The 23,929-nt window shown below is 42.7% G+C and overlaps 1 protein-coding gene across 11 annotated transcripts in view; it reads right to left on the bottom strand.

Annotated features, from left to right (window-relative positions):
* CELF2 (CUGBP Elav-like family member 2) overlaps window positions 1-23,929 on the bottom strand; it is a 591,625-nt gene that overhangs the window by 141,372 nt on the left and 426,324 nt on the right. For 10 of the 11 annotated variants that reach the window (XM_054695080.1, XM_054695077.1, XM_054695079.1 and 7 more), the window contains one exon: window positions 17,414-17,610. In XM_054695080.1, the coding sequence (XP_054551055.1) occupies window positions 17,414-17,591 (178 nt within the window). In that variant the 5' untranslated portion in view covers window positions 17,592-17,610. Of the gene's footprint in view, window positions 1-17,413; window positions 17,611-17,779; window positions 17,865-23,929 lie in introns of those variants that run through there. The other variant, XM_037510595.2, reaches the window with a different exon arrangement.

Below are 23,929 nucleotides of genomic sequence, written 5' to 3'. Positions count from 1 at the left end.
ATGATGGATATATTTGTTATTTTGATAGTGGTGGTGACTTCAGAGGTAGATACACATGTTAAAACTTAACAAATTTCACACTTCAAGCACATGAAGTTGACTGTCTATTCTGACATCTCAATATGGTGTTAAGAAGAAAAGACCAGTTGAAGGGCTACTAAATATATTCGAGGAAATAGGTAGAAACAGTAATGGTAGTAGGAATGGATTGTAAGAAGACAGAAGCCTCAAAGTCACAAGATTTGAATGTGAAAGTGAGGAGAGGCAGGGGTCAGGTGTAACTCCAAGATTTTTGAGACTGAGTAATAGGAAGGAAGGTGGCACCATTAAAAGCAGTAGGGATGAGCACAGGAAGAGCACAGGAAGTTCATGGACATGCTGTTCTGGCAGAGCACCTCATCCCAAGGGGACGAGAAACAAGAGACAGGGCCTTTGGAATATCCACACTTTCTTTGGCTCCACACCCTCATTCCCTTTGGGGATATAAATTTTCCTCTGTTATAATTTGAGTTCTTGAGGGAAGAAAAGCCAAGTCTGGAACAGTTCCATTCACCTACATGTGACCTTCAGGAAATTTCTAGGATCACAACCAGAGGTAAATTCTTTCAGGTCTTCATTTCACAGAGTTTCAAAAGTACACTCAGCTAAGTAGGGCTTTCATAGCCTCATAAAAAGGTTGCGTGTGTTGGCACCAAATGAACAAAGTGATGTATGAAGGCTCAAAGGGAAAAGCCAACACGCACCACAGGTTCTAAGAAACTAGAAATGGATAAGACCTATGAAGTCATTTCTCTGTTTGCTGCCCACTCCCTGTTACATCCGTCCCTGCCAGAATGGAATTCTTCCTGAGAACCGCAGTGTGGTTCTTCGCGCCAGAGCCAAAGGAAACATATGTAAGTCTGGCGGGGTTTCAGGTGAGCGCCTGCTGAGAGGGCGGGGAGCCTTTGCTGGCAAGAGATGCCAACTACAGAGTCAACTGTTTTTCTCCTTCCTTATTTCATTTTAAATGTCACATCTTTCACACTACATGGACACCTAAAATGATTCTCTTACTTCCGTTGCTTTAGTTGAAACAATATTTTTTCATGCTCCATGGAGCTCCCACCAGCTGATTCAAAACCAGCAGTGCAATGGGATGCTCTATTTCAACATGTCATGAAAAGAAACCAAAGGAAGAAAAAGTAGAATAAGCTGGTGGGAGAAAATAACCCTTTCTCTTGAAGGTTTGGCAATCACTCAAACAATGCTTCTTACAGTTTTTTATTAAGTTCTAGGAGGTTCTGTGAGGTAAACCGATTGACTGAAATAACCCTTGATTGTAAGAAACTTCCATTTTAATAAGACAAGCACAAACCTAACTGCAGCAGGACACAGAAGGCCTGTGTAGATGCAGGGGTGGTGGGGGTGGGAGGTGGGGTACAGACCAGGCAGTTGGAATTTCTATGAGTGACATTTCTCCGTGATGATAAGTGCAGAGGAGCCTTTATGGATGAAAAGGTAGACTTTCAAAGACCTGGATGTAACAATCAGGAGTGAAAAGGGGAAGGAGGCACTACCTCTAGTATTTCTAAGAAGAGGTATTTCTAGGTGGAGGTAATGGGTAGAATTCAAAAGGCAAGAGAACCAAAGTCCAAGGAGTGCTGAGGGAATAATTCAGTTCTACTTGACAAACTTTAGCAACTGGTGACCACACGTTTGCCACACACAGGGTGGGCTCACAGAGAGGTCAAGGATGACACATGCTTGGGAGTTTACATTCTGGAATGAAAGGTATAACTTCAGGGTAGTCATCACAGATACACGAATAGAGACAGATCCAGAAGCAGAACAGCTGTGGTCAGGGGCAGGAATTCCACACACAAGCTAGTTATTCAGATATGTCCACGTCATAAGCCTCAGTTGCTGGAGCTGTCCGATGGATGCAGTAAAGAGTATGTGCCCGAGAGGACAGCTGTGAGTGTGCGCCTTATCATGAGGTAATTGTCTTGGTATATATAGGTATAGGGCCTGGCACATAGCAAGTCATTCACACAGATATTAGGTGCTGCTAGCATCATCATTGTCAGTACTACTGAGCACTGATTCTGCTTTTACTGTTAGGCCAGCTTGTTTAGGGTGCAGGTGAGCACAGCAGTGTTGCTGGGAGACAATATTAGATTGCAAAGACCCACCTGACCCCCCTGTGCTGCAATTTTACATCTGGAGTAGACTCGGAACAATAACAGCTTCCAAGGACCTGATGCCATTCTGAGGGCTCTCCTCAGAATCTATATGATAACCCTACCCTTTTGCAGATGAGGAAACTGAGGCATGGAGGCAGCAGGTCACACAGAGTTGTTGGTAGGGGCGATCAGAAGCAGGGTGGCACATGTAGGGCCAAGGCCTTTTCACACAGTCTTTGGTTCTACCACTGTCCAATTCCACCAGTGTTTTGTTGGAAGGCATTTCATTAGGCAAAGAGAAAATTAAGCTAATCATGGCATGGAGATGAACCCAAACCAGGAGAAGCACACACCTGACTATCATACCCCATGCTTAGGTGGAGTTTCAAAATTGATAAAATGCTTGTATTCACTTGACCTATTTTTTTTTCCTTCCAGGCCTAAATTTGTGAGGCCCACAGACTGGCTGGTCACAAGGTCTCATGGAAGCAACACCTCAGTCCTGTATATTTGGGGATGCTGACAGAGATGACTTAGGGACTGGGGGACAGAGGGAAACTGGTTTTGGAGCAGTTCTGAGAGCTAAGGTGAATACAGCTTTTCTCAGTACTTCAAGCTTTTCTAGCTAAAGGCTTGATTTTTTTAGCAGGTGCCTGGTAGGACCCTGTGCACAGCTCAGATGTTCTTTTCCCCTACTTGTATTTTGCCATTGTTTTGAGACTTCAGTGTGTCAGAGAGCTTTCAGGGGAAAAAGGGAGAATGTTACAGATTGTCTCCCCAGCATACACTTACAACCCCAACAGACAATGAGTGCCTTGAGGCCCTGGACCACACCGTCTGGCTTTGTATCCCTGGCACACTGCACACTGCTTGAAGGCACAGGAGGTTCTCAAAACGTGTTCTAGGAATGAATAACATCCTCTCTCTGCTTCTCAGCAGTCACTGCAGAAACATCTAGTTTGGTGTTGGGTCTCACAGAGGTGGTATTCACTTCATTCAATCTGCAGCTAATTCTGAATGTCGCGTCCATGCCAGACACTGGGCTAGGCACAGGAGTTTCAGAGATGCAAAAACCACCACCTTCTTGCAAGACACTTAAGCCAGTTGCAGGATAGACACTTCTGCAAAGAAGTGTCATAAATTCAAAAAGATTTTCAATGTGTGCCTGGAGCTTTGATTTTTACAGTATGGTATTATGTGACTATTTTTATTTGAATGAAGGCCAGGAAAGAAAATGGGAGACTTAGTTGTCTTTTGAACTCCATCTACAATATAAAGGCTTAGATTTAAGGTCACATGGAACACACATGATTTAGGCAAAAGCGGCAGAAATATTAAAAACTACTCCAAAGGACGTCTTGGATCTCAGGCTAGATCAGCAATTTTCCCTGGCATTATCAGCCTTGCTTAAAATATTGCTTAATATTTGCCTCAGGTTCCTCTTCTTTAAAATGGGGGCAATCTTCCTGGGGTGTGAGGGAAGTGGCCAGAGGGCAAGGGAGGATGTGCTATGGCTTAACGGTTTCCTCACTTTGAAGTGTTCTAAAAATACTGCATTTTCATTGCAAACACGTGATGGAATATGTGTCAACACAGCACTTTGTGCTGCCAGGGCAGCCCGACCAATCGCTTTACATATCTTCATGCAGCTCCTCAGCAAATGCAGAGAAAGAGAAACCCATGGAGAGGCAGGCTCCTCTCTTATCTTCTGAGCGCTTTTGGCATGGTATCCTGAACATACCGATTAGTCTAGGTTCAGGCAACCCAAATCTCCATTTGACAGAGACTCTTCCTTTCGTCTCTTAAAGCATCACAACTATATTTGCCCTGGAATTTAATCTGTGGTGTAAAAGCCTGACATGCCCCACTTAAAAACTGTGCTCCGAGGTACAGATTAGAACACAACTGGGTAGCCAGGAAGACCCAGGCAACCTGATTAAAAATATTATTTTTTTAAGTTATATATTCATTTATTCATTACCTTTTCTTAAGTCTCTTTCTTCCTTCAAAGAGATCAGAGTAAAGGCCCTGGCTCTGGGAGGCATTTCCTTTGCAGGGATGTGGGCTTGGTGGAGGGACCCCAACAGTGTCCCAGGTCCCACCTCCAGTGGGAACACATCCCATATTGGACTTGCCAAGTAGCTGCAACCCATCACCATCCGGCAGCTGTATGGCTGCCTGTGTAAAATGAACTGGTGGTACAATCCAGTTCCTATTAGACAGATGTCCACTTCACAAAGAGAGCATCGCACTCAGCAGTCTGCTTGGCACAGAGCAGAGAGGACTGGACTTGGAAACTGCTCTCACTTGTTTTGGAACCTGGCTGCTTCCTCAATCAGGGTGATGGCAGGTAGTGTGGCAGCAGATCTGAGATTAGTATTTTGTGCTGACTGATCTAAGCCTTTAAAAAAAAAAAAAAAACACGACAAAGGACTTTGTAGATGTCGTGTCACTTATCCTACTGAGAAGCAATGTTTTTCAAAATTAGGTTTGGCTTATTGATGGAGACCTTAGGAGACCTAAGACCACCACCAGTTCATATTGACATTACTCAGGCCCGGATGAGGAGTTAGACGCTCGAGAGACTCGCCAAACAGCTTCTGTTACAGTACATGGGGGATGTTTGGGGCAAAGAAGACCTGGAAAGGTCCCCCTTAAACTTTACTGTGATAAGTAAATCAACATTTTCACCCAAAATTAACAAGTTGCTGTTGAATCCTAAAGAAAAAGGGCAGGAACAGTGGTCCTTGACTACAAAATAGCCTGTCCTCCTGGATACGTCATGTACGTGTGATACAGGATCTCAAAAATGAAATCCCTACTTACTGTCTGGCTGTGGAAGGACCTGACTCAGTCTAGAGAGTGAATGTACAAGAGTCTGCTTGCTCTCTGCCTAAGGGAGGTAGCAGGAAAGGTAGGTCTCCTGCACAGCAGGGGGATGGACAAATGAAACAGTGCTTTTTCACTAATTTTTCTTAACTCATGCAAATGTTTTGGTTCACATCCTTTTTGTAAACCTAAAAGCAAATTCATACACATAAACATAAGCCAAAAACAAACACTCAACTAAATAAACACCAATGAACCTGACATGAAGGAGAAATCTTGGGATGTGAAAAATAAGAATTTTACGTCCTTTACTAGTTGCATTCGCTATGTTAATTGCTAAGAAAACCTACTGAGAACTGGTATTGATTACAGCATGCTTCTCCTAAACAGGATATAAGTCCCATGTAGGGGATGCCTTAGTAATATGATGTTTTTTAGAGAGGGATGTTAATATCTATGAAAGTTGATGTTAAATGCTTATTTTTTTTTCAGAGTTGTGATTCTGCTACTAATTATCTTGATGAGACTGAGTCCAAACTGAGCTGTCCTGTATAAGCTTCTGAAATGAACAGTGCTTCTGGGTTGGGCATAAGGATAGGTTAAGAGCTACTTCTGTGTGAAAATGAGCTTCTTTTGGACAGTCTCAAGGAAGCCTAAAGACTCCTGCCGTGGAAGTCAGTAAACTTCACTCCCCTCCTGGTCACAGAAAGCTGTTCTTTTGCCCATCAATCAACCATATGCAAAATTGAGCGCAGCTGGCAACAAAAGCTGTCTGTGTAGAAGTATGAAGGAATTGGGATGAAAGGTGAAAAACAACCCAAAAGTAACAACTTGTGGATTGGAGGTTAGTCTCAGTATCAACTTTGCACAAATTGTACAAAAAAAGGTCTGCTTGCCAAAGACAAAACCAAACCAAACCTGAAAGCCCTCCAACAGAAAGCTCAGTGCAATATTAAACAGTGCAACGTGCCAAGCAATGTGGCGTAAGGCCTACGATTGTTATAGAATGTCCATGGCAGTCTGGGCCAAGATAATCAGACATACAATTATTCTGAAAGAGTCTTGGGCCAGGGGACATCAGAATCAAGAATTCTGAGTATTACTCAGGTTTGGAATCCAGAGAAGGTTCTCTGTACCCCCTGATTCTGAGTTTTAAATATTTGCTTTGCCAACTTAAATACGCTGTCCCTAGAGAGCTCTGTGTTTTTATGGACTACTCCTCTCTGCCTTTTTCCTCCCCCAAAATGGGATATATGTATATATATATATATACACATATAAGCTAACACATGCCTACCTATCTACATACATATATATGACACTGTACCAAACAGTGTCACCCTCGAAAGGGTAGCGAGGTGCTGGCCAGCACGTTGCCAATGTCTCAGCTATGCCAACAGGAGGGCAGCCAAGTGCATATTCTTAGATTTAATAGTGAACCATCAGAAAGTTACATTTAATAAAACTTTAGCCTCTTCTTGTCTTAAAAATCCTATACAGAGAAAGGAGAAGGAAAACCAAAAATGAAGAAAAAGAGGAAGAGGACATAACAGCAAGCTGACAAAACGTCATTCTCCTTCTATCACATGACTGCGGGTTCCTCTAACTCTTTCACTTCACCTTCATTTTACAAACAGCGCAGACTCTCTCTGCACACAGCTTCTTGAGCGTATTTGCCACATGAGAAGACACACACGCACACACAAAGTGTACGCTACTAAGCTGGGTCTACATTTTAAAAGGACTTGGGGCAACTCAGTCTTTCATACAATTCAATTTTCTGCTCCCTGTTGGTGCAAAGAACATGGTCATTCAACTTTATATTCTCAGTACTAAGTATAATATTTGGCACACAGTAGGTGCTAATACATATTTATACTACCATTTGACTGGCACTTTGGTAAATACTTTGAGTTTTCTGGGCCATGTCTTTCATCTTTTCTAACCTATATTAATTTCTATATAAAATTCAACATTAAATCGGGCCCAGGATCCTAAGCTCTGTTACAAAAGAGCTATGCACTAGATCTTGGGAGACCACTGGCAGAGGTCCCCCTGGGGCTGTGAGTTAGCTTCCCCAACTACCTCCTGAACTTTCATAATCTCTATAAGTTCACCACTTCTTCTGTATAAAAAGTTTTGCTCAAACTCTATACTTTCCCCTGCTGTTCCAACATTTTTAAGTATAAGCACCAGAAACCTGGGGTTTAGCATTAATTGAAAGAGCTTATCTATATATAGCCTCACTCTGCACTTTAGCATTCTTCAAAACTTCAATCATATTTTCTTCTAACTTTTTTTTTGAGAGCACAATTCCTCTTTTTATGTTTGCTTCAGCTTTTCCCCTTTTTCATTCTTGTGACTCAATGCTCTCAGGCCTTTTAAGTTAACCTTCTAGACCTTTCCATATGGGCTCACCTTCCTAGACCTTTCTGATTCATGCTGCTCTCCTTTGGAACACCTCCATCTCCTTGATATATCTTCAATAACATTTCCTAATATTGGGCACAGTGGCCTACATAGGAGCAAAAAAAGTTCTTCGTGAAAAGCAGCAGACCACCTGTTCCTTAATATTTGGTGTCTGGCATCTTCATTGATAATGTTTAGCATTTTGGGGACTGTTTTGACCATTAACTTGTGGGAGGCCTTGTTTCTTTATGCTCCTGCTCCTTCCTAATGTTATCACATCTCTGTATATGTCTATGACGAAATTTCCATTAATGATATTAGTTTGGGAAGCTTTTTTTTTTTCACCTACAACTAAAAAGAAAGCACCAAAAAAATAGCAAAACTCATGGACCTGACTGGTTAAAAACTTTGAACACTACAGATGACACCGAAGATGACCATGAAGAGACAGGTCTTGACCCCCTTGTGGGTTAGGATGCAGAGCTTGTCCTACAGTGACTAAGTAGGTCTAAAAAACCCCAAAATACTTCATAATGATCAGTCTCTGGATCAATGAAAGGGAGTGGTGAGTGAATACTCTCTTTCAACCCTTTAATTCATTTCTCTAATTTCAATTTATGATCTTCTGATGGAAATACAGAAATTATAGTCCTTTATTCTTCAAACTGATCATTGTCTGAAATATTCTCTAATTGGATCTCTCCAATTTGAATTAATGCCAGAATGTGGATACTGGATTAGGGACATCTTTCTCAGTCATTTACATAGAGAGTGAAAAAATATTGATCCTAATACCAATTGCTGTGGTTTTTCAATTGCCATCTCCATTCTCTCCAACCCATTAGTTTTTACCATTATAATCCGTCCCTGTTAGCTAACCAGCTCCCTCTACTATTTAGAGCAAAACGTACTTTTTTGATTGCTACCTATGTTTGTCTATGTGACTCAGTGAAAAAGAGGTCATTTGAAATCCATGTCCATCTTAATTTGGTCATTCCACACAAGTTCCTTCACAACATGTATTCTTCAAACCAGATATGAAAATATTGAGAAAGATGAAGTCTCTGATTCCTTAATATATTTAACTGGTCAAGTTGCCATGTACTTCTCTACTGTGAATCCCAAATGTACCTGATTTTCCATTAAATCTCACAATATGGGTTAAACATTTTCAATTCTCTTGACCAACTGTCCCGAAGGCCAAGGTATAGCATCAACTAGAACTCATCAACCCGTATCAATCTGTTGCTAAATCATATTTTTTTTTTAGCTTTGTTTCTACTTTTTCCCATCTGGCGGATTATCTTTTCATTCCTTCTCAGTTTCCAATGGTTTTGAAGGTCATAATGCTTGTTTTGCATTATTCATGGTGGTACATCCTGGCATGCTTATTTTTAACAGGAGGGAGAACAATATTTTAGTAAGTGGTTCTGGTGTTAAAAAACAATGCATGAGAATGGATGGTCTCAGGATTAGTGAAATTTGGACAAGGAACAAAGAACCTGACACCTCATGCCTAAATCTTGTTAGCATCTGCAGCCATATGTCCAACAATAAAAATTCTGTTTTTTTTTCCACAGTCTATAAACATAAGAAAACAACATTTTACATTTTACTACAGATAATAAACTACTTCATGAGGTGTGTTATATTTTTAATTTTAGGATTCTGAACATTTCTAACCTATAACTTAACTATGATTAAATTTTAATTAGAGAAAAGAAAGAGTAAGAAAGTAAATCTTGCTGTACCTGGGATCTTTGGTGTGAAAGTGAGTAAGGGAAGGTAGGCCTTGTTAAGCCAAGTCCCAGGTCATTGTGTTTCAGAGCAACTAACAGCATTGCCCTAGACAGCACTTACTTCTCCTTTGGGCTAAAAAACAGGATTTCTCATTTCTAAAGACTGGTTTCATAATGACCCACAGTATGGTAACTGATGGGACAATTGTGTAACTGATGGAAGAGCACCTCTAATGTGGAGAAATCTCACTGGCTACAACTAATAATTTTAAAAAAGCAAATAAGACCTCTAGGCAGGAAACTATAATTGTACTGGGAAATTCAAATTGAAAGATCACCCAGACATTCTTTTTTTCAATCAGCCTGGAACTTAGGGAGGGATTCAAACAGATAGAGGCCAAGAAGCCCTGGGTTTACTTTTCATGTCAAATTGCTACCAAAAAAAAAAAAAAATCTGTTCTTTTGATAAAAGCCTGCTTTCTACATCTTTTGCTATTCTCATTTTAGCAACACAAACCCACTGGGGACAACTGGGGACCAGTTCATCTCCCAGACAAAGGAGAAGAACACAAAATGGTTAGAAGGAGTCTAAAGTAATATCTTTTCTTCATTGGCACGGACTCTCTTTCACCTTCCCTTTCTTGCTCTTTTTCTCTCCAGAGATATAAAAATCAAGTTGTACCCAGGTTAGATGTTATCTTCTGGGGTAGAAGTTGCTGTCTGACAGATGTACTGGGAATTCAGTGCTGTGTGGGACAGACGTAAAAACTCCAGTCCCTCAGCATCAAATACAGGGCATTGGAAGGGATTCCTTCTAACTATGACTTAAAGGAGGTTTATTGAACATTTCTCTCATTTATCTCAATCAGTCTCGTGGGCTCAGAGTGTCTAAGTCAAAATAATTTAGAACTGCATTTCAAAAAAATGAACTATGAAATCTTTTGCTATAACCCCATGATGTAATTAGTGACCGACCTCTCGTGAGGATGTGCTAGGACCCCTGCCTGCATGAATATAACAATTCTGATGGCTTTTTATTTTTATCCCATAGGACTGTGGCTAGCCAAAAATGAAAGGATGTCACAATAAGTTACACTGCAATTTCTGTTAACATAACATTAATTCAGGATGAAAGCATCCTTCCTGTGGGCCATTGGGGCAGGGCTCATAAAAGTGGGCTGTCCCAGAAAATCTAGGGCAGCAACCCTGGTTTTCAAGAAATTTGGGGCAGAAGTCCTATCCCTTACCTGCATATATTAAAATGTAAAATTGGTTCATCTTCCTGCGTTCTGAATTCTTTCTCAATTACTGATTTTGAGGTGACATTGCTTAAATAAACTGGCTCCAAGTCCATTTCTATTACCTGAGGGAAGTTTCTGACAGTTTTTTTTAAGGCAGAAAGGCAAGGCACGAAATATAAAAATGAACCTTTCTGCTCCCACCCCAGTCCTCCAATATAATTCCTTTAATTAAAAGGTTGAAGTTGTTCTTCACAAACCTTTCACATTTTAAAGAAGGCAAGATTCAAGTTTATAAGACTATCAACTCTTTAGACTATGCTGGCAGCATTCACATTTGTTTTCTCACTGAATATGCAAAACCACCCTGAGGTAGGTATTACTGCTATGTAAGGATAAGGAAATTGAGGCCCTTCTTTCACCTAGGAAAGACTGTTTACTGTAGCAATAAATAGCAGTTACAGGTCTCCTCACTGACTGGAGGGTCTGCTCTCATTCTGTCACCACCCAGAAGAACCTTCTGGACTCAGAGTTGTCCTACCAAATTCTGAAATGAGTATAATTTGACCTTGGCCCTTCTTGTCATTGCTCCCTGTTCATTCCCTGGCCATCTAATCTCACTCTCTAGACCTTTTCATTGTGCTCAACTGGGAGGAGATTCAGACAAACTCATAATGGGCTCTTGAAGAATGAAGAAAAGGCTGTAACATGGAAACAAGGGACATCTATCATAGGCCGAGACGGTCTATTCTGTCATAGGCTACGATCAGCAGAGGAGGGAAGAAGGAGCCAATTACCCCAGGGGAGCTGCTGTCTAGACTAGTTCCCAGTATCACTCTAACTGCAGCTTGACCAGCAGGGAAGAGGAAATGGCCACAGCACCAGAACCACTCTACAAGCTGCTCTTCTGAAACCCAAAGGGAATGACCCTTCTCAGCGGAGGTCCGAGTTTCATTTCCCCACCCAGCACACACTGGGCTGGAAGCGCTGCAGCTGCAGCCAGTTACACCATGACCTCCCAACACATTTCAAGAAAAAAGGAAGTTTTGTTCTTCAGGCCTGTGGCACACACTGATAGTCAACACAAACCACTTCCTATTTCTAGTTCTCTTTTGCTGAGAAGTTAGCAAGAGAGAGGTAAAATATGATCACGGAGGCAATGGGTTTCTATGGACGGAAGGTCTGGTCCCACACCCCAGTCTCCAAAGCTAAATGATTTGATTCTAGTCACTTAGCACAGGCACCTCAGTGTTCCAGCTTGTTAGCTCAGAATAATAATACCTAATTATTTGGGCTTAGAAAGATGCACCTAGCATTCACTACACAGCATTCTTTCTCAGAGTGCTATAATTTTGATGACCAGGATTATCGTTCTGATAAAAACTGAAATATCCCCAAATTGATGATCCAAAACATACAATTCGCCCACTACTTGGAGGTTCCAAGTCCAGTTTCACAGAACCATTTCCATGCCTGCTGCCTCTTCCACGGTGATAACTCACACATGGTCTTCACCTTCAGTCCTTCCTTCTTCTCCCAGACCGAGAGACTCTTGTCCTTACCAGCTTCCCTACTTCAGACCTCAGAGAACATTCTTTCACTTCACTATCCTCCCTGACCTCCCACCATATCTGTCTCTGTCATCTCCAGCTCTGGTTCCCTCTGCTCACTCACTGCCACCAAACCACAGCCATCATGACTCCTCTGTGGGGACATCTACGAGCAACCTGACGCTCGTCCCTGCTCCATGGTCCTGAGGGCCTCTCCCCTTCAGAGTTTCCACCACAGTCATTTTATTTTATTTTTTTCTTTATTTATTTTTCAAAGATTTATTTATTTATGCATACAAAAGCTGGGGTACAGGCCAGAGATGAGAGGATTCACCAGAGACAGAGTAAGGAACAGAACAGGCAGACTGACTGAAATACACTGCTGAGGGGAGCAGTGGGCAAGACAGGAGAGGTCTGCTGCACCATGTGGGTTTCTTCCCGGCCTGTCAGGATTGAACCCGTGCTGCAGAGGCTGCGGAGAGCTTCACAGTGTGGCGCTCAACTGCCTGAGCCACCAGGGAGGCCCACACAGCAGTCATTTTAAACCGTTCCCTTAAGTCTTCAGTTCCACCCAACCTTCTCAGAAATGTACTATACGAGAAGACCCAGGGCCACAGTAATGAAGGTCTACTTCTCGCCATCAGACTAAAATGTCTGTGTTGTCACTTCCTCCTAACTGCCCTGCTGTCTCAAATGAAGAACATGTGCTCCCACTGGCAGTCCTTCTGTCTCTTTCAGGACCTGAATCCTGTCTTCCATACATCTTCACTATCATTTATTTCAAACAACTATATCTAAGCTTTCTTTTCTTTCATGACCGGACCACAAGAAAGGGTAGTCTCCACATGTAAACCCATATAATCCCTCTCCCGACCCTAACCTCCTTCCTTCTGAAGCACTTTCGAGTCCTTCCAACTACCAAGTCCAGCGGCTTTTCTTGGCCCAAAACCTCTTTGGCTCTCCTGAGAGCAGGTCAGAGTCAATGCAATCAAAACGAAACTTAATATTCTTCTCTTTCCCCATTCTCACCATGGCTGACTGCTTTCCTACTTCTCCTGGTTAAGCCAAAACCTCCGGGTCGCCACTGCCCCAATTTAGTTAGCAAATCCACTTCCTGCCATCACTGTCACGTCTGCAACACCCAACTCTTCCCTTTCTACTCCCCTGGCAGGCAGTGCAGGCGCCACGAACTTCAGTTAACACATTGTACCAGCCTGCAAACCATATTTTCCCTGTCTAAATATCCTTTACACACCCTGGATTGTCTAACAAATCAAAGTCAACTATTTTTGTCAGAGAATTAAGAAACTCTTAGGACTGACTGCCACCTACATTTCTAGGCATTGTGACCTTCCTCTCTTACATTTTCATTTCATATATTTCACAATTCCTCTGAACTCTGGGAAAGTTCATAGTTCCCAGAAGCCACCCCACATTTTCTCCCCTCTACGCCTGAATCAGGTCGGCCTATTTACCGGTAGTGTTCACACTGTCTTCACTTACTGAAAGTTTATTACTATTATTTTTTTAAAGATTTATTTATTTATTTATACAAGCACTGGGTACGGTCAGAAGCTCAGGAGGGTAAGAAGATTCACCAGAGCCAGAGCGGGAAACAGAACAGGCAGACCAACAAAATACACTACTGAGGGGAGCAGCAGGCGTGGCAGGAGAGGTCTGAGCACCATGTGGGACCCTTGCCGGCAGCTGGGGATGGAACCGGTGCTGCAGGGGCCGCGGGCAGCTTCTCAGCGCAGCGCTCAACCGCTGAGCCACCAGGGGAGGCCCTGAAAAGTTTATTAATTTTGGCAAGGATATCATCTTTCCCTATCTCCATAGCTGCAAGTTCTTCATTCTTTCTCTCATCTTCCAGAGTTCAGATATGCCCATCTTTTATTCTGATGTACATTTATATTATGTTACCTATGTACTTGCCTCATTGTCCCAATTAGATGTCAAGTTCGTAAGAACAGTGACGTTAAGAGCTACTATAATAACGACCACCACCATAAACAGCTCCTACCATATTTTAGGTCTGTTCAAAGCACACAACATCATCATCTCAGCAGTCCTGTGAGGGCTGTTTCTACTTTCAGATGTAGTTAGGTAACATGCCTATGGCCAACAGCTAGATTGCGGTAGAAGTTGAATTTACACTTGTTTGACTTCGAAAGCCATGCTCTTAACGACTGTGTGGTATTTCTCACCATCCACAGACTCTATCAACACTGCTGCATAAAACATCCTCTCCTTATGTCCTAGTAGGTGGGATAATTTATTCAGGTTCCCTAGGGTTGCTGAGTCTGCATGATCAATACACACATTTATAGGGAGAGGAAATGGATTGCTTAGATTAATTCCTAAAGGATGATTTCAAAAATACAAAAAAGTTTTCATAACTCAAGAGTAAACAGAATAGCAAATGCAAAGTGAGGGAAATACTGAATTCACCGGGATTAGGTAATACCCTGATTTTGTCTCTTTGGAACCATTATGTCAACGCCAATAAATCAGGGCCACTCCAAAGTCTTACTTAGATCATTTAAACCATGTTTAGAGACAACCTCCCAAATTCTCATTTCCGAGGCTCTGCCACCATCCTGGGAAAACAGAATATTGTGCTTTGGTGACAGCCAGCACCAAAGTAAATGTGTGGGCCTCCTTTCCATATGAACAGCCTAACAACATATGGCACATACAGGTATCCATGTAAAGAAGGGAGGTGCTTGTTTCTCACTGTAAGTAAGCAGCTGAGGGCTGTAATCCTTTGAGAAAAATGTCATCATACAGCTCAAATCCCATCACAACAAACACCGTTACAGCAGAGATGTCTGTATAACAAAAACCCTTTCAAGCTTTGGCTGACAGCCCATGTACTTTGAGAAATATTTGATGTGAGACTTGGAGTTCACAGTAATGGGAATTGACCTATATCTCCAAAGGTAAGATTTGAATGATTTCATCTGTAACTTCCATCCCATGATACCATGAGTTGGAGTGATGTACAATCTAAACCCAGGAGTAAAAAACTAAGCACAAAGACAGAAACAAAATCAGCCTGGCTCTTCAAGGACATATTGCTTCTTTTCACTTGGGGTGCACTCAGGTAATGGGGGCTTCTGACCAAGGCCTGAAAAGGAGCAGACCAAGGCTGTGGTCCATCTCACTAAGAAGTGGTGTGTTCAAATCTGTGCTGCTTATTAGCTGGGTAGACTGGGCTACATGTCTTAGCTTTTTCTGTACCTCAATTTCCTCATCTGTCAAATGTGACTAATACTCCTACTGTCAGGATTTCAGTAAGAATTAAATGAGATAATATGTAAAGCTCCTAACATGGGACCTGGTATACAGGCTGTGCTCAAAAATGTTAGCTCCCTTGTGGGGCCTTCCTTCTCCCTCCACAACTCCAGGCTAACACACTATTTTAATGAAGTCACACATGAGACCTAGTACAAGAAGTTAGCATAGACGTGTAGTCTCAAAGATAGCCTGGTAAAGACATTGCTCATAAGAACACCAGGAAAAAGAGAGAAAATGGAAGAAGAGCTAGGCCATGCACAAGTACTTACTTGCCTGAGAGGAAGGGCTTGTGGCTAAGGCAAGACACATGTCATCAAAAGTTAAAATGTAAGTAACCAAGCCTCATATTAACAAGGAGCTCTGATCATTACATCAGGAATCATTTTGCAGATGCTGAGCAAACTGAAATTTGGAGGCATGTTTTCTTAGTTAAGAATGTACTGTAGTCACTATTCTAAAGCACGAGCTAGCACCTCTGACCAAGTTTTCTGTGGATGTCACCCTATATGGTGGCAGAGCCAGGTCCAGTCCAAAGTATTGTGCTGTCTTTCTTTAGTACAACATTGTGAAATTTAAGTAGTAAAGCAAATTCTATTCTTCTCCATTTGGGAAATCTGTAGGTAAATTGTTTAGCAATGGGATCAATGAGGGTTCTCTAATTGTTCTAACTCATGATGTTTCCTACTGATTTTTAGGTATCTTATTTTGTATTTGTCAAATTAGAAGACAATCGAGTCTGTGGTGTCAAATTCTATATATGTTCCTTTGAAAATTCTCCTGGTGTTTTAGATAGATAGATAGATAGATAGATAGATAGATAGATAGATAGATAGATAGATCGATAGACAGACAGACAGAGAGACAGAAAGACAAGAGATATGATACAAGTATTATGAACATAATCTGAAAGCATGCCTGTTCCCTTTATAAAGTAATTATTGGTGGGGTCTTTTAAAATCCTTAAAAGGTTCCAAAAAGTCCTATCAGACCTCAGCAACTATGGGGGACAAAAGATGGCTCAACATATCCCAGAGTCTCAGAACATCAGTGTCCTATATTATTATCAATTATTTAGTCCTATCCCTTCACCTTGAAGGTAAGGAAATGTCTCAGAGACAAGGATGTGTTGATGTTCACATGCTAACTAAAGCCTATGTACATGCCAGACAATGAGCTTTTAGGCACTCTTCTGAGAAGCCGGAGCAAAATAAAAACCACAGGCTGGACAAAAATAACAAGGTCCGGAGAAAAAGAAGCCGAGAGAGCAACAGAAAGACAGAGGTACCCTGGGTAGAAAGACTAAGAGATCAAGAACAGAGAAAGAACAAAAGTACTAAATAAAGATGCCCTGATCACGTCTGACGAAGGTTAACTCATCGACAGAGACCAGGTAGCAGCAGAGGAGATATTTTAACTTCAGACTGTACAGGCTCACAAAGGATGATTCTCATACACAGAAGCTTTCACATGGCACAGAGGTTTCTGGTCTCTATTTTAATAACTGCAACCTCCCTCCCCCCAACCCCCCACCCCTCTCATCTGAAAATGGAAGCAGTAAATAGCACCGGATTGCACACTTGAAGCACAAGCATTTCTGAAGGTGTGCTAACTATTTCAGGCCACTAGGGTGACACTCCCACCACCCCCCAAGGCACACTTCACTTAATGATCCCCATCTAGACCCCAAGAATGGATGTCCCTCCTAAAAGTGTCCCCTTATTCCCATCTCAGTGGTATCACACGAACTGTTTATAACAGCCTTTCAGTGTCCCCACAGGCTACAGAAAAGTGAAATGCAATTCTAATTACATGGGCAAAAAATGTAAAGGCAGGCGTAGAGTTAGCTCCTGAAATGCAAGGCTGAGAAACACTATTCCACAGAGAGGCAGGCATTCCACCTAGAAAATCCTGCGCTGCTCAGAAAGTGACCTCAGGAGAACAATCACGCGCCTGGACAGAGGCGCGGCTGGCTCCCCCTCCGCGGCTCCTCCCTCCCGCGTGTCCCAGGCCTGCTGGTCCACCTGTCTGGGAAGCTGCTGGGGGCACGGGGAGGAGCCGGGCTTCCGGCTGGGGTGCAGGGCCAGCGGGCAGGCTCCCTCTCCAAGTCCTAGCTCCCCGCGGGCGGGCGCCAGGCAGCGCGCAATGCTCGGATGCCCACCACCCCGCGCCATCCCCGCGGTGCGCACCTTTACTCTGGGGAGGGTTCTGACTCCGGTCCCGGAGGACATTGATCTGGTAGACGGCTCCGTAAGGCTCAAAAAGTTCTTTCAGCTCCTTTTCCGACCAGGACCGGGGGATCTGTCCGACAAACATCTTAATGGCATCTGGGTCTGGTTGGTCTGAGTGATCCAAAGCGCCGTTCATCTTGTTGGCTGTGCCGTTACTGTCAAAAAAGGAACCGGGAGCCAGAGTTAGGGCTGCACGAGAGGGACAGGAAGAAAAAAAATAGGAGGGGTGGGGGGCGGGGAGGCGGAAGGAGGAGGAATCGGGGCACGGGGCAAAGTGCCTAATGAGTCGTGGAAATTTGATGAACTAAAACAAAGCACAGGCACCATTAGGTTGCTTCTCCGAGGCAGCGGCGGCTCTCACTGCAGGCTGCGGTTCAGCACCGCCGCCCGAGCACAGGGCAGCGCCCCGCCGGCTGTCACCCGGGGCGTGGACATCTTGAAACCCCGGCTCTGGAGGCAGCTGCAAGTTAAGTGCAGGTCTTGCTCTGCAAGGCTGCCATCAACACATCCGCAGCGTTATCAGCCCCACACTGGCTTTCGTGTGCAAAGAAAGGCAGGGCTGGATTTCTGCTGGATTTCCCCCCTCCCACCCCTACCCCTCTTGGAGGTTTTTGGAAGCGAGGAGAGAGGTGGTAATAATAAAGTCACATGAAAAGAAAATGAAACACTTGGCAGTTCGTCAGATGACTAATGCAAGATGCTGGTGATGAATTTGCAGAGTGCGCGAGGCATCCATGTGTGCATCAAATTAGTACGTTGTTGCTGCTCAGAATGGAAAGTGCTCCGGCAATGCGGATCGTGCAGCCCGATTGGCTGCCCACGACAGAGAAAAGGGCCAGGGCCGGGAGGGGGCTCCCGCTTAAAAAGCACATTGTTTATGGGACCCAGGCACAAAGGGTTTAATTCAGAGAGGCAAAGGCGATCTCAGAATTGCCTGCTTTGTGCTGGGGGGAAAAAAAATGCAGCCCTAGAAAGTTGAGTTCCCACTAAAGGACACTGAATATTTCAAATCTTTCACACTCCATAAATTGCTCTCTGTATATCTGACTTCCAGATGTTGCACTTGAGTTCTAAACAATCACACGTTTGGGAGAGAAAAGAGGCAAGTCTGCCTTCTCCTAGCTTCAGTAAATATTTGGAGCTGATACAAAGAACAAGAACATAAGCTTTTGCATATCACCCTCCCTTAATGTTGTTTTCCAAAAGCCTGGTTTGGAGGAGCGAATGCTTGCTGAGAGCATGCCTTCCTTTCTAGTCACTAGCATGTAATGTGATGATGAAGGTGTTCACTTTTAACTTGTAGACCATCTATTTGAGCTGTGGTAAATAGGAAAGCAAAATCACATAAGTTCTTCATTTATCTCCCCACCCCCCCTCCCAGGCATCCTGAATCCACCTATTCTGCCAAGTGACAAGGCTGAATGGCCCGAGAAACATTCATTTGCAGTATTGTGCTCTTAGCCTTAGCATCTCAGCCTGTGAAAATAAAATGCACCTAAATAAATGCAAACCTGGCTGTCATCATCTACAAGGCCATGTCTGCTACCACCCCTCGGCACCCAGTCATCAGCCCAGAAGCAGAAACATCAGAATGGGACACATGGATTAAATCTTTGCTATAAATGGCAGGTGTGTGATTTCACTGTAGACTTGGAGTTGTAGTAAGGAGGTATTCAAAGACCAAAGACCTTATGCAGGTTTCCTTATTTGGTTAAACAATCAATCAAAAAAACCCCAGAGTACATTAAACCTGCCGTGGACCTACCTAGGCTAGTCCTGAGCCCTGGAAAGGAAAGACTAGACAGGGATGGCTAGAAAACAAAGAAACTTAAGGAAAGGAGAAATTTTGAATTCAATTAAATCCAAAGAGGAAAATGATGGTAAATACTCTCCACTGGGTCCTGGCTTCAATTTCTGCTGCTTCTTATTCCCTATTTTACCACTTTATTTTTTTTAACCTTGAGATAAACAATCAGATGATCTAACTTGAAGCACTTTCAAAGCTTTCTCTAATCAACCTTATTGTTATAAAAATGTTCTGCTGAATAAAATATTGAGCACAAATTCTGCTTTCAACAATTTAGGTGTAATGTAATGCTTGTTTGTATTAGTGCTCCTTCGCGTGTCTGGTTCTTATGCACCTATACTCCCTTTCAAATCGTCCTTTGAGATTTAATAAACACTTTAACCCTCTGGAGCTGACTTAGCGGGTGGAGGTGGCAGAGCCCCACACAGAACAGAATGTGGTGTTCACAGCATGTTGATAGCTAAGAGTGTGGCAAGACTCATTTCTGGGACAGGAAAGACTTGTGGTTACTGCTGTTGACAATCAGCTAGAACGAAAAGAGGAAGGCATTGCACCAGGTCTCAGAGGCTCACAGAGAACGGAAGTTCAAAAAAATGGGGCTACTGCATCTTGTCTGAACAGAGCACAATTAACACAGTGGAGGAGTTACATGACAATCTATTAGTCCTAACATCTACACTTAGACTTCTAGAGCAAATGTCCCTGAATGTCTCTGCATATCTGGGGCCATTTTTTACTCCCCCCCTCCAAAAAAAATATTCACTGAGGGTACCAAAAGGAGAAACTGACAAGAGGACCTCAATCTTATACCTCTGGTCTTCACGTTGGTGAGTGCATATTTATAATCCCTCTCCCATCAATCATCTTTTATAGATGTTTGGAGACTTCATTCATCTCATTCTGAGGTGGTGGGATGTTTTGGGGCTAAGGGTTCTGAACCTGCCATCACCTCACTGCATCTTAGAGCCACATGTTTAGTACAGGACATGGCAGAGTGTCTACAAGTCTTACATGTCTACTGTTAATCCCTTCTACGCATTTGTGATGCAATCGAACTGAGTGACTGTCATGAGTCTACTTTTCAATCAAAATTTTTTTCACAGTGTAGACTTCAACACAATTCATATCCTAAAATAAAAATAATATTTATTTTAGTGAGCACTGTGGTAGGTACTTCACATACATTATTTTTCATTTGTAATACCACCCAATGAGAAAGTACTATTTCTAGATGCACATATCTGGTAAATAAACTCCTCTCCTGAGATTACCAACTTATAAAATGATAGGAGCAGAATTCAAACCCAGGCCCAGTGGGCTCCAAGGTAGAAAATGCTTATAATCTATCTTGTGGCTATATATTGTATCTGATTTGCCTTGGGCTGAGAGAACAGTTCTTTATGCACCAATCTATAAACAGACAAGGGTAAGAGCAAGACCTACTGTGTCCCCAGAATCCTACTGTCAAATCAAAGGCAGCACTAAAAGAAATATACACCTTTTCTCTTTCTATCTGGTGGAAGGAAAAGGCAAAATGTTCAATTTAATAACCTGTTAAGACTACTCTAAACCCCACATTTTCTCAATAGTCATATAAAGGTGTCTCCAACTCCACAGCTTTCCTTCCTTTCCAGTCCACATGGCCACATCCACGAGTGCCTCTCCTTCAGTATAACCTTTCTCGAGCACTTGTCACTAGAGAAATGACTGTTCCAAACATTTGCATCAAATGCTATGGACATGAAAATCCTTTAAGTGCATCCAACAATGTATAGTTGTGATACAAATCATCAACACAAAAGCACAGCTTCCCCATAAAGCTTCTGTGCAGGGCAGGTGGTCCCACCCCACTGACAGCCCTATGTCGTGGTATGGCCACAGTCCGTTTAACCCCAAACTAATGTGTAAAAGTTCCTCTTCCTCTGGACTCTCAACTTTATTCCTGGCTGATGCTCTTTTTTGAGTGGAGAATGGGACTGAGGTGCTGACACTTTTAAGGAAATCAGAAATATGCACCTATCAGTTAAACCTTTCGAAGTACTTGCCAGAAGCCAGAGAGCGAGCCAATGTGCTCTTCTCAGAGGAGTATTTATGGGGTATTACCCCAAATTTCAGAAAGACCGTCTATTTACTAGAATCTGATTGTGGGCTGAGAAAATGAGACAAGGTCACTTGTCTCCAGGGCACCTGCACTCTCCAGCCATTCTCAGCACCCACAGTGCAGGAATTAGATTCAAATGCTAATATTTATTGAGGCCCTACTCTTTGCCAGAAAACTTTGCCAGGAACTTGACGTACATAATCACAACAGCTCCAAAACAGTCCTGGGGACTCATGGTCTTTTGAGGCCTTAGGCACAAGCACATACATCTCTGCTGGAACCTCACCTACAAATGGCAACAAGATCCTCAGCGCCAGTTGTGCTTTGACTCTTGACAAGACGCCAGCTATAAGACTCCTCCAGGACAGATGCCACGTGGAATTGAACCACAAGTTAGAGAGCACCAAGCCAGCAGACGTTGGTGGCATCAATCTCTGAGCCAGATGAAAATATAATGACATTTGGGGGGGAAAAAAAAGAGTACTGACCTACTTCCCTACTCTATTTTCTAGTACAGAGAACTAGATCAAGAGAGGATATGCAAAATCTTCTGAGGCTCCTGTGAGCAGTACCGTATTATGAAAATTAAGAACTGATTTGATGCATTTGTATTATCATTATTAATTCTAGGGCAACAGCTTTTATAAAGCCCAGTGAATTGTAGCTTTCTTTTGGAGAATGGAAACAAGAATTGATGTTTTTATCCTTTCATTTTCTTCCTTGGATATCAACTTCTTGCACTATATTTCCTTTATATGAAAAGAATAATAAACTTACAAAATGGGTATGAGGAATGCCGAGTGGCTGTGAAACTTATATTAATGCTTAGAAAAAAAGACATAAAATGCCACCTTTTCAGCAGATATACCAATCAATGGCAGAATTACATAAAAAGATGCCTTGGCTTGGAAAAATTTTGTGTAAAGATAGGTAATCTCCCTGATAATTATCAGTAATTTTATTATTCTCACTTCTTTTCCATCTTACTTTTTTGGGTTCCTTTGAATATCCCATGTGAGTGCTAACAAACTTTGTTCAATGAGTGCAAATCTCTGTATAACCTGCCCCGTCCATTATGGTAGCCAACATCTGGCCACTGAACTCTTGAAGTGTGGCTTGTACAACTGAGAACTGAATTTTTTAACAATTTAAATAGCCCTAAATAAAACTCTCCTTGTCCTTTTCTTCTTTTTTTTTTTTATTAGAGTTGAGATTCATCAAAACAAATGATTTCATCAAGACTCTGTTTTGGAAAAATAGGAATGAGTGACCAGAAACTCAACAGCAAGTCAGTAGGACAGTGGGGCCACTGAGTCCTTACCTTGGGTAGACATAAACTTACTGGGATCCCAGGTCAATCAGGTACCCCTCTGCACCTCAGTTTCTGTACTCGTAAAACAAAGAGAAGAGTTTCCATCTGGCTCTTAATTTCTATAATTCTGCAGTTCTGGTTTGGATGAGGATGATGTATGGGGGAGGTGATTTAAACAATATAACCAGCTGCCTGAAGCCTTGGGGTGATTCCTGTCTATGTCCAGTGCAGTCCCCTGGGGCTCCCCAGTGATTAAGGCACGGGGCCTGAGAAGGTGTCACCTAGGCTCTGGAGAGCAGCCTGCAGACTCAGATGAAACAGCTGAGTGGCTGGTGGCTTGTTGCTGCCAGAGCATCATCTCTCTCAATTTGTGCCAATGCTCTTCCTAATGTCCTAAATGCAGTCCCATCATTTCAGTCAGCTGACAGGCCACTCTTTCAAAGGGCCCCAGAATCGTTTTTTAATATCACTTGTACTTAAGTAATAGCACATGAAGAAACAGGCTTTGTTGGTTATCACAGGAAACGGGCCAAGACTGAGCTGTGCGAGGCAAAGGCAGAAAGAACCTGGCTATGGGCCTGGTCCCTTCTGGCGGGCAACGGGATGGGCATGAAATTCATTAATATTAACAATCTCCTGCATTGTTCGTGTTGTTGTTGCTCATTATTTAAGAACATAATTCTCTCCTCGATGGACTGGCAGTGTGGCACCTGGAGCATGGCACCCGCTCCTTCCCACACGTCAGCGGACTAGCCCCGCTCGGGAGGTGCGCCCTTCCTCCCCACCCCATCCTCCCAACTCACCAGTCATCAGCTTAGGAAGGGGCATCAGTTATCACCTGACCTCAAGCTCCCAGGGAACTGCATCTCCTTTTGAAAATATGCCCCTTCATGCTCAGCGAAATAAGCCAGAAAGAAAAAGAAAAATAGCGGATGGTCTCACTCATAGCAGGAATTTAGAAAACTTAAATAAGGGACCAGGAAAATGAATAATTAATACAAAGTAAAAATCAAAATCAACAAGCAACTATAAACCAGAGACACACTACCGGGGGGGGGGGGGCGGCGAGGGGTGGAAGAGGAAGGATTAGGGTCAAAATAAGGGTGGGGTGCAATTGTATGGGGAATATAACCAAAATGAAAATGCATACATTGTGCAAAAATGAAAAATGATGTAAGAATTATATAAAATAAAATATTAAAAAAAAAAAGAAAGAAAATATGCCCCTTCAGGGTTTCCATGCAGAAAACCTCC

The sequence above is a fragment of the Talpa occidentalis genome, unplaced genomic scaffold (genome assembly GCF_014898055.3).
Source record: "Talpa occidentalis isolate TD23 unplaced genomic scaffold, MPIMG_talOcc4v2.1 talOcc4.14, whole genome shotgun sequence".
Classification (NCBI taxonomy): Eukaryota; Metazoa; Chordata; class Mammalia; order Eulipotyphla; family Talpidae; genus Talpa; species Talpa occidentalis.
Note: the sequence above shows the minus strand (reverse complement) of the source record. Positions and strands in the feature narration are given on the sequence as shown.